This window comes from Empidonax traillii, unplaced genomic scaffold (assembly GCF_003031625.1).
Source record: "Empidonax traillii isolate 1590-97213 ecotype Southwest subspecies unplaced genomic scaffold, ASM303162v1 scaffold53:size2875158, whole genome shotgun sequence".
NCBI lineage: Eukaryota > Metazoa > Chordata > Aves > Passeriformes > Tyrannidae > Empidonax > Empidonax traillii.
Genome location: NW_020955246.1, coordinates 2,081,595 through 2,098,970, shown reverse-complemented (window position 1 = coordinate 2,098,970; position 17,376 = coordinate 2,081,595). Strand labels below are relative to the sequence as shown.

The window sequence follows — 17,376 nt, the reverse complement described above, 5'->3', positions numbered from 1 at the left end:
CTTGGGCATCCAACATGATGTGAGTAGGTTAACATTAGTGCCAGAGTCTTTTGCTCATGACTTCTTTCAGGAGTTGAGCTTTCTTAGTTTTCTAAACCTGCACTGTGCCCATGGTGCTTCTTTGCTATGTGTAATTTTTTGTGTTGCATGACAGTTAAATACTGGAGAAAACTTTTGAATAAATTTATAGCATATCAATTTTTCACAAAAACCAGAGTGATTTGCATATTTTAGGAAGTTTTGCCATGTAGGGATTTGTATTTACAGTTGTTGTCGTTGTCTAATTGACCAGGTCGGTCACAATTTCAGTTTCCCAGTGATGGGCTGCATATTCCCATGAAATCAAGCCTTACTCAACAGAATGTACTTTATAAAACAATTAAATACTTCTAGGTCAAATACATGTACTTTGGCAAGCTCTTGTTATTTAAATAATGTATTTTTGTTTTATCATTAGAGAGGGGTTAAGGTGATTTCTTCATATTTCATATTCTAATTGCCATATTAAGTGGTTTGATATTGCTGAATATGTGTAAGCTCTGTCAGCAGGACTTAAATCCTGATTTAACCAAAATGTGTTTAGTAGGAGTGAGGCTGTATATCGGAGTCAGACTTAAGACTGTTGGTATTTAAGCTTGTAAAGAAGAGATAAGTATATTTTTCATATTTAGCCTCTAAGTTCTAAAGTTGTCTGTAGTCTGCACACAGTATACTTCAAATTCTCAGCTTTTCTTTGGTTTACATTTTTGAAGTAATCAGAGTATGAGAAATCTGTGCAGCAGGGAATCTGTTAGATTCATTTTTTAAAAGTGAATATGTTAAATACCTTTGGTATAAGTTTATATTCAATGCAATGCTTTGTATGGGAAATGTAGTTGGCAAGTATTTTTATGTGTGCCTGTTAGTTTGAATGCGTGATGCTGATCTGTTTTTTGTCCTAGCTGACGGTTATTATAGCCTAATGGGTGCAACCCTGCACTAATGATCCTTGTGTATATAAATTCTTCTTCTTGTGAGCAGACACCATAGGCCACATAAAAATGTTTGCCTCAATTTCCCTGCAAAAAAGGATCTCAGAAACCAGACTTGGCCAAGTAACAGATTTTTTAAAGGTAGAGGAACCCAATAAAATTACCAGCTTTTCACAGCATGAGTCTACTTCCTTTTGACATATTGTGAGGTGTAGGTGAAATATTCTAACTAAACTGACAGTGTAAGGAAGACAGCTAACTAGAGAGCAAGATGAAAGTAAAAACCACCAATGATGATTGATATTGTAATAGCTATTAATTGTTTTGGAGCCTCTTTTGTAGATTTATGATACTTCACGTATATTACTTACACTTATATAAGTCTTGATATAATGAGATTTAATGCAGTAAAGTATTATGGTTAAATTCACTGTATCAGGAAGAGCATTTTGAAAAACTTACCAAGGTTCATATTAATTTTGATAATGTTAATATATGTATGATTAAAAGTGGGTTTTGTTTATCACAGTAAAATTAAGAAGCTTTTGTTCCTTTAAGTAGAAAGCAAAATAATTACTTTCTTTGATCTAGTGTAATGGGGTTTTTTTCAGCTGCTCAAATTCAAGTTAATTTATTCAACATACCTTGAATATATTGCTCAGGCCATATTTTTAGAATAAGAATACTGAGGCACCTGTGAATTCAGGGATTTCTTCTAACTTTTCAAAATGAATGCTTCTTTTCAAAAAGATGGACCAATCTTCATAAAATTTGCATGTTTTTTTCTTCTGTTCCAAATGTGTATGGCATTAAGTTCAGTCAGTTTGAGTGAAAAAAAATAGAGGACAAAGATATTAAAATACATAAAGATGAAATAAAGGAGGCTATGTAGATTTTGTCAGTACTTCTGGCTTCTTGGGAATATGTCTCTACATACATTGTCATCCTAAGATATCCAGCAATCATTACATTGAGTAATATGGCCAGATTTTTAAGTGCAGGTTGTCTGCATGGACATCGCCAATTTTAGCAGTACAAGCTGTAAATCAGAAAATATATTCTTGGTACCTTTATACAATCACATACTTGTTCAAAGGGAGAAAATAACACATTATGTATCTGATAACACTGATTGTTATTAATTCTGTTAAAAATGTGATTTATGGGGTTGTATTTTGTTAGTTTAATCTCAGACACTTTTTGTTTTATCTTGTCACTTCAAAATGATGATTTGTTAGAACTGATGTTGAGTACAGAAACATGGATAATAGAGCATTAAAAACTACTTTGCAATTCTGGGGCCTTTTTGGTGACAAATATCTGGCTAAAAAATTTCAGTTAGATTTAAAATTCGTAATATTCTTATTTAAGTGCTCTTTTTATTAAACTACTTCTTGTCATCATAATAGTTCTGTACCTAAAAAATTGGCTATTAGTTACGTGCTTTACATTTCTAATACAAGTTCAATTTTTCTCAAATAAGAGACATAACTACATAACTCTACATAACTCTAGAAAACAAATTTCTGCTTGTAAGCAGATTTCAGAATATTCTGAAATAGAAATTTTAAAACACAAGGGAAGCTTCTGAACTCAATTAAATATTTAAAAATTTTAACAATTAAATATATTGGACTGTGAAACCAATTTTCCAAGAGATTTTCCAATCTCTTCGGTTCTTCTGAAATAACATTGAATAATACAGAAGATAGTGCAACTCTTGAAACTGTGTCACAGGAGACATCTCTTAAATGCAATCTCTAATGATTTTTCTTTATACAAAGATTTTTGTCAGTCTCATTTGTTGAGGCTTTAAATTTGGTTACACGCTTGAGCTTTTTTTGAATCTTTGCAATAGGACAAAAGTAGATGGAGATACTGCTTTTTTTCGCTGATACTGTTTTCTCTATAATTCTTTACTTCTAACCAAGGTGTAATGTCAACAGACAGAATCATAATTGACAGGTAGAATTTTAAAGCATTCTAAATGTCACTGGACCTTTTAATAAAATTAATTAGCCTGCCACAGGGAAAATTTACTAGCCTCCTGGTAAATTTCACAATGTAAAATCATGGGGTAGGTGGTAGAGCAGGCGAAAGCTTATTACTTTTAAATAATTATTTAAAGATGTGTGCCTTGCCTCTTTTAAACATGGATTGAAAATGCAGCAAGAGCTTTTAAAATCTTCTAAATTCAGAAGTAGTCAAATTTTCTTTGAAGAAATATAATGCAATTAAAATTAGAAGTTATCAGGTATTAGCTAATGATGAGTCAGTGGTTATGTGGAAAATTGGTAGAGGCCTTAAACCTGATTTTTTGGGGATTAATGTTCTCAGTAATATTTAAACATAAGTCATAAGTTCAAATATTGTGCCCAGTCCCATTATAGATCTTGAGGAAAAGCTGGTTTCAAAAAATTTAAACATCTAAATTTATTTCCATTCCATTGTGCATCTCTTAGCTTTCTGGAATTTAACGTTAGAGTTAAACTAACATTTAGCATTAGAAAGCACAATAAAACACAAACCATTTAGTTTTCAGAAGAGTACCAGTACTCGCCTAAATTGTAATGGGATTTTCAAATGTTGGAAGCACTTGGTGTCATATTCCAAACATAGTAACATCTGAAACTAAGATACAAAAGATTTTGAGACTTTTCATTTTTGGTAATGAGGCATAATTAATCTTCAAAGAGTGTACTTCATGTGTGTCTGTGTGATACTGAAGAGTATTTATCTGGAAATTGTTATGTGGGTAGTTTTTTAGTGGATAAAGCTAATTTAAACAAGAGACTGCTGAAGGTAATTTAAAAACCGTAGCACAATCTTTTGGGCTTCCAAATTTACAAAGTACACAATTGGCATTTTTTACACAGTTTGTACACAAATTTGCAAAGTACACAATCAGCTGAGTATTTGACTGGTCATATCTTTGACTGCTGAGTGTATTAGAGGGGGACAGTAGCACTTTATTCTCCTAAGACAGATTGATTTTATAGAATGTTTTTCTGTAAGTGCTGTGAAGTTAGAAGAAAAATTAAACACTGAAAATAGTAAAATACTAACTTGATACAATATATCGTTTAGCTAGGTTAGAACCCTTTAGGACATTTCTCAGAACAAAGAATTGAACTCTTAAGTATGTTTTCTAGCATATAATTTCTGTTTGTATTCTATACAGCTATACTGTGTGTTGACGACTCTGTAGTAGACCTGGAAACACTGGAAGCACTGTATGAAAACGTAAGTAAAGATGGGGTAAAGATGTGGTTAATCACTATAGTACTTCAGACACAGAATAAATGAAGTTCTATTTTATTTTTTAATTTGGGACTACAGACCTTATGTAGAAAAATTCTTTAGGGAATTTAACACTAATAAAATAGCTAACATAGGGTGACATACGGAATGAAGGTGCTGGAACATATGGAGCTTACAATTGGCAGTAGCACAGGTGACAGCCTCTGGGTAAGAATTAAGGGACAAACAAATAATGTGGATGTCATCATGGGAGTCTACTATGGACCTCTTGTCCAGGACAATGATGCCGACAAATTATTCTGTGAAGAACTAAGGGACATCTCCAAATCAACTGCCCTTGTTCTTGTGGGACACTTCAACCTGCCAGATGTTAACTGAGAGTATCACACAGCTGGGACAAACAGGTCCAGAAGATTGCTGAAACACCTGTATAATAACTTCATGGTACAGGTAGTAAAGGAGCTGACCAGGAAAGATGCCCTCCTTGATTTGTTTCTTGTTAACAGAGAGAGTTTTGTGAGTGAAGTGGTGATTGGTCTTGACCACAGCATGGCCACACAGTGGCCACAAAGCAATTGAGTGAATTTAGGTGAATCAAGGGAATGAATTTAAAATCTCTGTTGACAGGAGGCTAAGTGCCAAGAAAACCTCAACCCTGGACAATGAGAGCAGACTTCAGGCTGCTCAGAGAACTAGTGAGTAAGGTCAACTGGGAAAATGCTTTTGAAGGTGCTCTGGTCCATCAGTGCTGTTCACTTTTTAAATATCACCCGTTTAAGGGCACAGGAGCGGGCAGTTTCCAAAATGTCAGATATCAGGCAGACTAGGCAGAAGGCTCGCTTGGCTGAACAGGGATCTTCTTTTGGAGCTAAGTCAAAAAAAAAAAAGGTGTATGCCCAGTAGAGGCAAACTCACGTGGGAGGAATATAGAGAAGCTACTCACTGTTGTAGGGAGAAAATTCATGCAACCAAAACTCAGCTGGAGTTGAAGCTGCCAGAAATGTGTGGACAATAAAAAGAGTTTTTTAGAATATGTTTATAGCAAAAGGCAGTGCATAAATAACATCAACCTGTTAGAGTATGAGGATGGTCACCTCACAAACAGGAACAGAGACAGGACAGAGGTGTTTGACGCTTTCTTCGCCTATTTTACACACTGATGATGGGCCAAGGGGGTTCCCGTGCCCTGAGCTGGAGGACTAGGACTGCGAGAATGATCAGCTTCCAACTGACCCTGAAATTGTGTGGGATCTGCTTCTGCAGCTGGATCCCTACAAATCTGGGACATGATGGGATTCATCAAGATTCATCATCAAGAATCCTCCAAGAGCTGACTGATATAATCACGAGGCCTCTCTTGATGATTTTTGAATAGTCTTGGGAACCTGGAGATGTCGCAGTTGACTGGAAACTGGCTAACGCTGTCCCAGTTTTCAAGAAGAGCAAGAAGCATGACCCTGGAAACTACAGGCCTGTCAGTCCCACTTCAGTGTGTGGTAAAATTATGGAGAAGATTATCATGACAGGTATTGAAAAACACCTGAAGGATAGCACAGTTATCGGTCACAGCCAGCATGGCTTCAGGAGAGGACAGTCCTGCTTATCAAACACAATTTCCTTTTATGGCCAGGGAACCTAGATGAGCAAGTACAGCTGAGTCAGGGGACGTTTACATTAAACATAAAGGAAAAGGTTTTTAACCCACAGGGTAGCACTGGAACAGACTCTTTATGGAGATGGTCATAGCACCACGCCTGCCAGAGTTCCAGAAGAGTTTGACATGTGCTCTCAAGCACATGGTGTGATTCTTGAGGCTGTCCTGTGCAGAGCCAGGAGTTGGATTTTTAGGATCCTTGTAGGTCCTCCCTTCCAACTCAGAATATTCTATGAACATAAAAAAAAGACACATTGAGATGCTTGTTTCTCTTACTGATTTAGTTTTTAAATGTCAGAAATTTTAAACAGCGGAATTGGCTTTGGAATCAGATTAAAATTCAACAAAAGATATAACACCTATCAGTATTCTCTCCTGAACTGCCTGAAAAATGCTGTTCTCACTTAAGGCCTGTTTTGTGCTACTGAGCTGAATTTTTCTCATCAGGCTCCTGGATTGTTGTAGTTATCCCAGGTTGCTGTGTAGATTAAGGATGTAGCATTCATGAACTGTGTGACTCTGAAGTTACTTGAAAGACTACATTTGCACTGGACTGTGGAGATATCAGAGATACCTTCCTGAACTAAACTTTGTGAAGCATCCTGTAGCAATATTTGCAGTGCTGTGTTCCGCAAGGATGCTGTGCTCCATGGCCATTGGTAGTAAATGGCATGCAAGACAATGAAGGAATTTATCATGGATCTTTATGCCTCACTCTTTTGCACAGTTGTTGCTTGCAAGCAAACAGGTAAAGTAGTAATTTATTAATTTCTTATTAATTAGTAACTAATTATTATGTATTAATTCACTCAGAGAGCACAAAAGGATGAACTGGAGAAAATCAAGCAATATTATCAGACTTCAAAAGAGGAGGAACTGAAGCTTCTGGATAAACCAGAGCAGTAAGATTTTTTTTTTCATAATATTTTATCATTATATAATACAGTCTTCCGATGATATGTCGAAAGCAATTTTGATACATAATTTTTAGTGAGTAATTGTAAACTTTTTTGTGTATTTCAAGGCATGGTGTAAACTTCACCTTTATCACATAACTTTTTTCAGAGGTGACAGATTTTACTACATCAACCTGGACCCCCAGAGCTGATAAAATATGTAGCTTTGAATCAGTAAGAATTTCTGTTCCCATTCACACATTTGTAAAAGGCTTATCCTTCCATTAGAGCGTTTAGGGCTAAATTAACATGTCATAAAGCAGGACCAGACTGATTTTTGTTGGTAATTATTTGAAAGAGCTGCACAAACAGAGGGTTTTGGTGAGTCCTCTGACAAAGACACAGTGTACGCTCACTGGTTCCACCGTTCCTCTCCTGGAACTGTTGTGGCCAGTGACAACTGCTGGGATAAAAAACTTCTTAAATGTTGCTCCTTCTGTTGTAATGCACCTTAGACCAATGTGAAAGAATCCTCAAGAATCCATGGACTATTATATTCATCATATAATCCTGAATTTTATTTTAGAGTATACATTTGATCTAGATTTTGACCGACCAGTAGTGTTTGTCTACTACTACTTCACTACTTTTCCGTTTGGTACTCTTAACTCTCTTCTTCTGATCTTCCTGCACTGAGACCTCTTTGTCATCATTTCCTTTTCCATCTTGACTTGTCTTTTCTGCTGTCTTTGATGTAAGAAAGGATAGAAAGGGAAATAACTGAAATAGCAGAGATAGTATATGATGGTTTGATGTTGAAAGTATTACATTTTCATACCTTTTTCCCATTAAAATGTTAGTGCTGAAGAACAGATAATTTTTTTCTATTTTTCCTAACATAAGCAACTAAATACTCATTTGTGACTAGCCACTAGGGAATAGGCTAGTGTTAGGAGATAAGGCTATTATCTTGTTTGACTAAGAGTAACTATTGTTCTTTAGTAAGACTTAAGAGAACAAATATTTGTCAAGTGTATATACTAGCTTGTTTTTGCATCCCATTTCCATGGCTTTCATTGCATTGGCTTGGGGCATAAGAATACATTGTGTGACTAGCTGATGTTTTCCAGAGCTTGAATCTTTGGCAGTCTGTTTGCTGTATGTCTGAGTTAAATAAATATGAATGCATTTTGTCTTCTGGAAAATACGAATCTTGTAGACCTCTAGAGCTATCAGAGGTTGTCTTTTTTTTGCAATTTATGTTGGAGAGAGGTTAATCTTAATTAAATACAAACTTGGATTTATGCTTTCAGTGTTCCATAAGTAAAAGTAAGCCGTAAATAAAGCAGTTATGTCTGGTGGTTTGGAGTGAAGTAGTAGTGTCAAAGACAAAAGCTATTTTTTATCAATTATTACTCTCTATGTTCTCTCTGAAACTGTTAATTATTCCCATTTTTACCCTATTATTAAACTACATAGGTTAAGAAAATTAGTCTTTTTAAGTGTAGCTAAAGGGGGAAACAATTTGCTTTGTGCACTTGTGTAAATTTTGTTATGCCTTCAAAATAATGTCCTTTTTGAAAACTCAGTAGATCAGGTGCCACTGATTTTGTTGTCTAATTCAGCCTCTAACTCAACCTAAACGCAGAACTGGAGATTTTTTGGAACTCTACTATGCATGTTAGTTCCATAAAACGTTAAAGACAGAAGAATGCTAAATTTGCATGTATGATTAAATATATGCTACAGGGCATATATCAGGCATCATGTATTTCCTTTTTGAGGATCAGAACAAAAGTGTAAACTAAACAATTTATCAAATGGTTGCAAATACTAACAGTAGGCATTCATATAATGAAACCATTGATGTGAATTCACTGAACTCTAAAGGAAACCATTATGTGCTTGGATTACCAGACAAATAAAAAGCTTTAGTGGCATCATTGATGTTCTCCTGCACATGTAATTTTGATTTGTCTTGCTGTCATGTTAAATTTGGCCCAAACTTTAAGTATGACAGCAACATAACAATACCTCCCTAAATTATGCTTCATGATAATAGTTGTTAAATGCTAATATTCATTACCATGATAAAGATTTATATGCAAAATTGGCCACAATTTGGGGCTTTATTAACAGGATACAGATGCTTTAGCTGGTTTCCTAGACCCTTTTTAGTTGAAGAACATTCTCTTTAAAGTCCTTTCTAGTGTGAAAAAGGTACTAATGAAGGAAGTAGTGGCAAAATATTGTACTGAGCTTTCCTGTTTTGTATGTAGTTTGATTCAGGAAGTACAGAGCAATTCATAATTGCTGTCCAAGTAGTGCGTTTTGCTTCTCTTTGAACTTTCCTTGGACTTCAGTTTAAATCCTGCTGGCTTACTTAGAAGCACGTTTTTAAAAAAAAAATTGTTTCTAAATTTTGTATTCTTCAAATGTGGATAAATGTGATCTGAAAATTACTTTACCTCCGTAGAACCAGGCTGCTTTGTCTATATTTGCAAGAATGTTCTCTTACACTAACAGCATGGCAATTTGCGTGGCTTGAAAATTCTCTCAAGGCCTTTACTACAAAATTCTGGTAGGATAATAGTTCTTAAGTAAATGCATTTTTTATTTACGGTTTCTGAAAGAAAGGAGTACAATGAACCTCACAGAGATGAACAACATATTCTCTGTGTATATTTTAGGCCATTAGAAGTGTGGTAATGAGAAACTCATCCAAAAGCTATGTCACACTCACATCATCATTACTTTAAATCTTAATCCTACTTTCCTCAGACTAAAGTTGCAAAAATGCCTGAACTAAGAATATTCTTTTCTCTCTTAAAGTTTTGTCCACCTGAATTCGTGGTTTATCTGTGATAACCCTAGATTCATGTTATGACTTTTTGTTTAGTAAGTACATTTATAGTCACTAAGATTCCTTTTTGTGATGGATTCGAGTTATAAGTGTTCTGTCTGGATATTAACTTTGAATGCTTTGAATTCCAAAATCTGGAGATACCTTCTTTTTACGCTGATGCTCTTTTAACTCTCGGCACACTTACTCTGTATTCTGATGGGCAACCATGTGGGAGATAGTTCTCTTTTCATGGGAAGGCAAGAATATGTGTCATTTGACTTTTTAAATTTAAACTTTTTAATTGTGTGTATGTTAGAACTTTAATGGAGCAGTTTGGTTTTTCTTTCTTTTGTTTCTCTCACACAAAGTGCAAAATACACTCTTTCTTTTTCCTGGCAATACCATTCATTCCCAATAGGAAGCATTTTTATTAATACCAGCTTGACATTTCTTTTTTCCCACTGCTTAAGAGTCAAGCCAGGCCTCCCTCATCTTCTCTCACAATAGATTTTTTCATCAGGCAAGAAAGAAAAAAGAAGGAAAAAAAATGGTATTGCAATTAAAACATAGTAGTTCACACCAACCACAGGTGGATTGTGCTGATTTTTTAGACAGTCACTATCTATTCAGCAGTGCCTTGCATACATGAGAAATGTATAAAGCAGATTTAAATGCATTGATCTCATTTATTATAGAAAAGAAATAATTTGGAGAAATCAGATGTATTGGCTTAAATAATGTAAATAAATTTAAGAAGAATTCAAGCTAATAAGTTGAATACTGAATTTTCTTTAATTCGGTGAGATAGAAAAATCTTTATGGCACTGCATTAAGAGGATCTAAGGATCCTAGACAGGAGACTAGAAGAGTGTTTCTAAAAAGATATTGGAGAAAAAGACAGCTTTTTTCTGGATTTCAAGAAAGCATATGTGTCACTGAAATCCTAGACTGAAAACCTGAAAGCAAATTATTGTTATTATAATACATTGTTATTATAAGAAATGCTAAAACTTCATATATTATTTAGCCAAACTCTTACATTTTAAATTGATGAAGGGAAAAGGGAGGAATTAGTCATGCCTTTGGGATGTTTTCATTTTGTGAGATCTGGAGTTGTTGAATATGCCTCTATTTCTTTTCATTTACCAAAAAGTTAAAAGAAGAAAAACTAGAATAGACTCATGAGGAAAATTTTTATATGTGGACAGGTATAGAGAAGGTAAAGACTTAGTAACTTTTCTGAATAGTGACTGAAGACAGATACTCTCAGAGCTAAATACACAACTAGGTACATTGCCATAAAACATGCTGCTATATGATTGAAAATGTGGTGGAAATTAGTAAAAGAGAATTGATGCTGAGAATCAGAATAAATTTTTTGGCAGACATTTTTGAAATAAACTTGTAGGAGTATATTGAGTTCTGTATTTCTGGACACATTTTTAAGGGAAGCAAAATGATGTAAATTGAAAGAGTACATAGTATTTTTCTAGCTTTTCCTTTTTTTGTTCTTTAACCAATGATTTAGGTTTGAGGTTCTTCTATTTATTACTATGCAGCTATGATAGTTAATGGATTGATATGATAACGATTAATGTTGTGTGTTTTTAGTGATATTAACAGGATTTTTAGCACATTCTTAGCAGAAATAACAATTTTAAGTTCTGTCAGACTTGATTCAAAGTAGGAAAGATTACACGTATATTTCATGATACTGCACATTTCATTCATTGTGTACCCCACAGATAAAAACTATAAAGATTCATGAGTAGTCCTTTCTTCCCCACAGGTTTTTATATGAATTATCTCAGATTCCCAACTTCGCAGAACGAGCTCAGTGTATTATCTTTCAGTCAGTTTTCTCTGAAGGGATAACATCAGTGCACCGGAAAGTAGATATCATAACTCGTGCTTCCAAGGTAAGTCCTCATGAAAGCTAAATTAAAACTTTAATATATATTAGAGTATTTATACCTCTTTTTTTATCATAAGAGATGAACCATAAATCTGCTTATTGCCTTTTCAGGAAAATAAAAATATATTAAATATAGAACTGCTTATTAGAGCAAAAGGAAGAGGGAGAAGGGGAGTGAATTTCCTGTAATGCCCTGTGTAATACATAGAAATTAATTTTTATTTGAATGGTAGATTTTTATTACCTTACATATTAAGTATGTAATAGATAATCTTTGTAAACAAGAAATTAAATATCAGACAAGCTTAATACAGGGCCTTGCAAACTTTCTTTTTTTTGCACACCACTGTTGATACCAGTAGATGCTTGTCATCTATTAATTTCTGTTAACCCTGGTACAGCAGATTTTTTTAGTGTCTGACAAAGCTGTGCCAAATATTTCTATGCCATGAAAGACTAAAGATTGTCAAATTATAACAAAATATGAGAAGCAGAATGAGAATTGAGAGAAAGTCTAACATCTTAGCCTGAACAGTTAATTTTATTTTTTTTCCAGTTTGAAGATTAGCTTTAGATTAGCTTTGCTTCCACAAAATACACATGCTCTACCTCTTTGGATTTGCTGTCAATAAAAATAGTTACTTGGTGTTTCCCTTCCAAAGGAGACATAAATAAGGAATCAGTGTTGTATGAGATGGGGAAAGTTGTATTACCCTCAGTTCACTTCTCAAGAGTTTACACTGCAATTGATTTATCCAGTGTATAAGGCTACAAAGTTAAGAATTAGTCCTATGGCCTTAGATTCTCAGTCGTCACGACAGGTGTCTTTATATGTAACTGAAAATAATTTACTAGTTCTGCACTGTGTTTCTAGAATTGTTTTATGTTTTGAGGCATAGTAATTAGTTAGCCCTGTTATATCTGCATGAAGTATGGATCCAGGAGTGTGAATTTTAGAGTAACAATGAGAAGCAGACTGAATGACAGTCTAAGTCTAACCTAGTGACAGCAAAAGTAGCACATTTGACTGTACTTTATGCAAACAGATGATAAACTACCTCATCTGTAAGATTTTTAAAGACTAATAAGAATGTTTATTAATCTTCTTCCATTAATCTTTTTGTCATCAACATAGTATATGATGCCATATAATTTGTTTCATATAGATTAATTAAACATAGTATCTTAGGGAGATACAGTCTAATAAATATTTCTCTCAGTCTTGATTATTATATTAACTTCAGTTTCCCTTATCTACCAAGGTAAAAGCAGACAAGAAACAAAACCTTTAGCAAAAGTAATTTTAAAAAAGGCTATCTTACATTAGCAATTAGAATTTTTTTGCCAGTGGAAGTTACAGACCAGTATCCATTTTCCAGGCTTTGCTGAACATGACAAGTGTAAAGGAAATTTTGGGTTTGATTTTGGCTTTTGGAAATTATATGAATGGCGGGAATAGGACCCGAGGTCAAGCTGATGGATTCGGTTTGGAAATACTCCCCAAACTAAAGGATGTCAAAAGCAGAGTAAGTAGTAACTTTTAATTAAAGGTAATTTTTCCCAAGTGATCGTCATCTGTTCAAATGTTAAACTTTTATTTCTTATCATTCTTGTTTGAAAAAGCAAGACACTTTGTAAAATTTACATTTTTTTTTCTCCAAGCTTTTCACCTTCTTCTGCATATGTGCATGTTTCCACAATCTCTTAATTTCTCCTGTTCAGTAATACTAGGATAATTATCTTATCTGAGAAAGAACTTCTGTGTGTCTCTTTTACTAGCAGAGACTTTAATTAGAGTAGGGTAGGGAGAAATCCGAGAGCATAAACTGCTGAAGTCTTCTCCAGTAAATGTCCCCATTCTTTTTTTTTGCTCTTAATTTACTGTAGCTCTGTGTGAGTGAAAATGTTTAAAAAATCAGGTTCAAAACCAAATATCAGTAAAGGTTCAGTGTAGCATATACACTAACAAATTATTTATAAGGGATATAAATTCAAAACATGCAGGATTTTATTAATCTTCAAAGAGGTATCAGACCCAACAAGATATTTTTGGCCTTTATTTTTAATTGTCTGTTAAATGGATGTAGGACACGAATTTTGAATGGCATGCATGAGAAAATACTTATAAATGGCAGTAAATTATTTTGTCAAAAATTGAGAACCACTAGCTGGGTTTTGATTAGTCATGCTAGGATCAAAGTCAGGATCAAACTCTAGACACCATTTGAGATGAGATTACTTTGTTTCTTATTTCACTAGGGCTGAGGAAGAGGTGTTAGATTAGACCCCACATGGATATAGAAAGCAGCAAAGAATGGGAGATATTTTCTGCTGATGTTGGTACATATTTGTAGGATGAGAAAAAAAATCTCTTCTTTTGTGTTCTTCCTCCTTTCTTACGTGAAGTGCTTTCTTTACTATAAGAAAGATAGATTTTAATTTTTTGTTCCTAATTATGCTTCATGTACAGAAGAATGCATTTGTGAGACAAGCAATGTCAGGAAAGTGGTATGCCTAGGGATCTTTTTGTTTTACTTTTGAATATCATCAACGGAGCGTGAAAACACATTTAATGACTTGTTCAGTAAGCAACTGTATTAATGAAAGCTTTTCGAATGGATTTGAGTCCTTTATCTTCTAAAAGCATTGAGGTACTGGAGCATGCCCAAAGAGCAATGAAACTGGTGTCAGTTCTGGAGCACAGGTCTTATGTAATAAGGTGCAGCTGAGGAAGCTGGGGTTATTTATCCTGGAGAAAGGGCTCAGGGGAGACCTTATTGCTTTCTACAATTAACTGAAAAGAGATTGTAGCCGGGCGAGGTGGGTCTTTCTCCCAAGTAACAAGCGATAGGATGAGAGGACAGTCTCAAGTTGAGCCAGAGAAGGTTTACATTGGATATTAGGAAAAATTTCTTTACTGAAAGGGTTATTGGGCATTGGAACAGGCAGCCCAGGGAAGCGGTGGAATGATCATCCCTGGAGGAATTTAAAAGATGCGTAAATGTGGCACTTAGGAATGTGGTCTAATGGTGGACTTGGCAGTGCTGAGTTTACGGTTGGACTCAACAATTGTAGAGGTACTTTCCAACCTAAACGACTCTGTTTCTAATTCTTACTTTCCTCTTCGTTGTGATGGTTCAGCTGTTCCATATGACCACTTTTCTTCCAGTCCTACTCCATGGACAAGACACAGATACAAGCTGCAGCTAAACTAAAACCAGGCCAAGTTTCCCATTACTCAGGTGTTTGTTGTTGGACTGGCTGCCTTGAAGGAGAAAGCAAAACAACTGGGCTTTGCCTGACTTTTCTCAGTAGAAGTAATGGTTTTAGTCTTACTCTTTCATCTACCCGTAAACTTCATAAAACTTTGTTATCTCTGGGATCTTCTGTGTGGCTGAATTTAGCCAGCTTGTTCCAAAGTGCATTATGAAAAGTAGTTACTGATGTGCGGTGTAATAGAAAAAGACTTGTTCCTTAGCAAAACAAGATTAAAAAAAACATAGAGTATTTACAGTTTCCTAGTAGCAAAAATAAGTATATTATTAGTTTAGATTAGTCTCCAAAATGCGAAAAAATAAAGGATCCAGCTGCTACAGGCAGACATGAAACCTCAGAGATAATTGCTAGACCATATTTGCAAGGAGAAAAAATGCAGGGTCTTATATATTTGAACATTAAGATATTCTTCCTGTGTTCCGTTACTCCCTTCTTGTGAATTGCCAGCAAGCAGTATTATGTCTAAGTTAGCTGAATTCCATGAGCTAAGGTAAAAACTCAATTTAAATATCTCTTATATCACATAAAAGTAATTTGTTGTCATGTGAGTTTAGAAAGTTAGTTTTTATTGAGGTTTTTTTGACCTGCCAGCAATGTCTTCTAAAACCATTTTACATGCAGAGTGACTCTGTCTGCATGACAGCAGTGACTTAGAAGAATTTTGCTGGTGCATGATATTAATAAAATATAATGTACTGCAGGCTCTAATATAAACGAGGCAGCTCTGTACAGGAAGTCAGACACTGTTCACATAGAAGTGTTTTTCCTGATACCTGTCAATGTAGAATATGAAAACACATCCAAAAAATTTCAAAGACATTCCAGATATAATTCCCTCTATGATGATTCTTTTATGTTGCTGAATGGTACCCTGTAATGTATAACTTTTCCTTTGTTCATCTGGACTATGCTGACCCAATGACATGTAACAAAATAAAATATTGTGTACAGTTGTGTGCAGGAACATGGAAATGGTGATTTCATAAAGTGAGAATTAAAATTCATATGGTAACAGGGCATGAAATGTACTTCTTAGTTACATGCTGTCTGATTTTGTATTTGGAATAAAATACAAAAAGTGTCTACGCCTCTTTCAGATCTACATTATTGGTGATTGAGAGTAGAGGGAGCAAAAATTCAGTTCACCTTAATATAACTGAGATTACTTTAATATTTAGTTGATACTAAGTTGAAGAGTAATATTATTAAATAGTTTTATTATTTGAGTTAATATTATTATTCAGTAATGCCTTGTATTATTAAAGAAAATACGGGGACAGTTTCTCCCAGTGCATGTATTTTTGCCTGGTATCTAGAACCAAAAGAAATTCTAGATCCAGTGGTGGTACAATCAAGCCAATATTGTAAAAGACAGATTTTTCTTTTTGTTTTTTTTTGGTCAGTAATGCTAAGGCTGAAAATTTGGGGAGTCCTATTTCTTAAAGCAATATAAAATAATACTACATTTATTTTGAAATAGAATACATTTTCACTCACTTGAATCAGTGTAAATCCCACATTATTAAGAATTTTTTCTTTTTCCTAGGATAGTGGTATTAATCTTGTGGATTACGTCGTCATATATTACCTACGCCATTGTGATAAGGTAAAAGATTCATTTGCTTTATCAGCCTCTCCAAAAGTAGGTTTCTTTAACAGATTGTAAAAGGATTCATATTAGCTTTTTTGAAATCTGAACATAATGCCTCCAATGGAAAAACAAAATCCATTTCTTTTGCTTTCTTATTATAGTTGTGTACCTCAATAGGTGTGAAATTTGCTTTGAAAAATTTTGCACTGCAGGCAATTGCCTGTGACTGTTGCAGATTGGACAGGTGGTCACTCCAACCCTGTCTTACAGGGGTCTTTGCAACATTGTAAAAGTTCCTGTGCTGTCATTATGTTGGAAGACAGAAGCATGATTTCGCTCTTATGACAGAATGCAAGGACAGTTTGGTATTTTAAGATAGGTGAGTCAGCTGATAGGGATGAAGTTTGAAATGTAGGAGGAGATGTGGCTGCTGCTTTTGAGTGAGTTACAGTTATGAAGATTTTTAGTACTAGCAGTGGCCAAATTTATTAAATGGAATATTTTAACTATTGTATTTTAAATGAAAATGTCACTATTAATTGATTTTAAGTATGTGATGACTTATTTTTTCTTCCTTTTTTAAAAAATTCTTACATAGAGTAGCTGGATTGATGAGTTAGTAGACATGAGATATGCAGATCTGTACTAGTGTTCTTTGTTTGCTTGTATTTCTTTCTTTTTTTGTTGTGTTTTGAGTTTGCTTTTGTTGGTTTGGGTTCGGGGTTTTGGGGGCTTTGATTTTTCTTTTGCTTTCTAATCAGTTTACTTAAATATATGATATTTAATATTTCTGCAGAATTTCTACTATACTGTAATTTTACTTCAAGGAATTTTGTAAAATAAAACAGTTTACCATTCTCGGGAGAAAATTAACACAGTGTAACTGTCATCCATTGTACTTCTCCCCAAAAATGCTCATATCTTTATAATAATAAAATTTTTTTTCCCTGTTCCAAAAAACAATTAA

At 34.4% G+C, this 17,376-nt stretch overlaps 1 protein-coding gene across 2 annotated transcripts in view; it reads left to right on the top strand.

The window, feature by feature from the left end:
• Window positions 1-17,376, top strand: part of FMN1 (formin 1) — a 131,050-nt gene that overhangs the window by 63,293 nt on the left and 50,381 nt on the right. For both annotated transcript variants that reach the window (XM_027879306.1, XM_027879305.1), the window contains 5 exons: window positions 4,153-4,214; window positions 6,700-6,788; window positions 11,417-11,546; window positions 12,922-13,068; window positions 16,365-16,424. In XM_027879306.1, coding sequence (XP_027735107.1) covers window positions 4,153-4,214; window positions 6,700-6,788; window positions 11,417-11,546; window positions 12,922-13,068; window positions 16,365-16,424 — 488 coding nt within the window. The remainder of the gene's footprint in view (window positions 1-4,152; window positions 4,215-6,699; window positions 6,789-11,416; window positions 11,547-12,921; window positions 13,069-16,364; window positions 16,425-17,376) is intronic.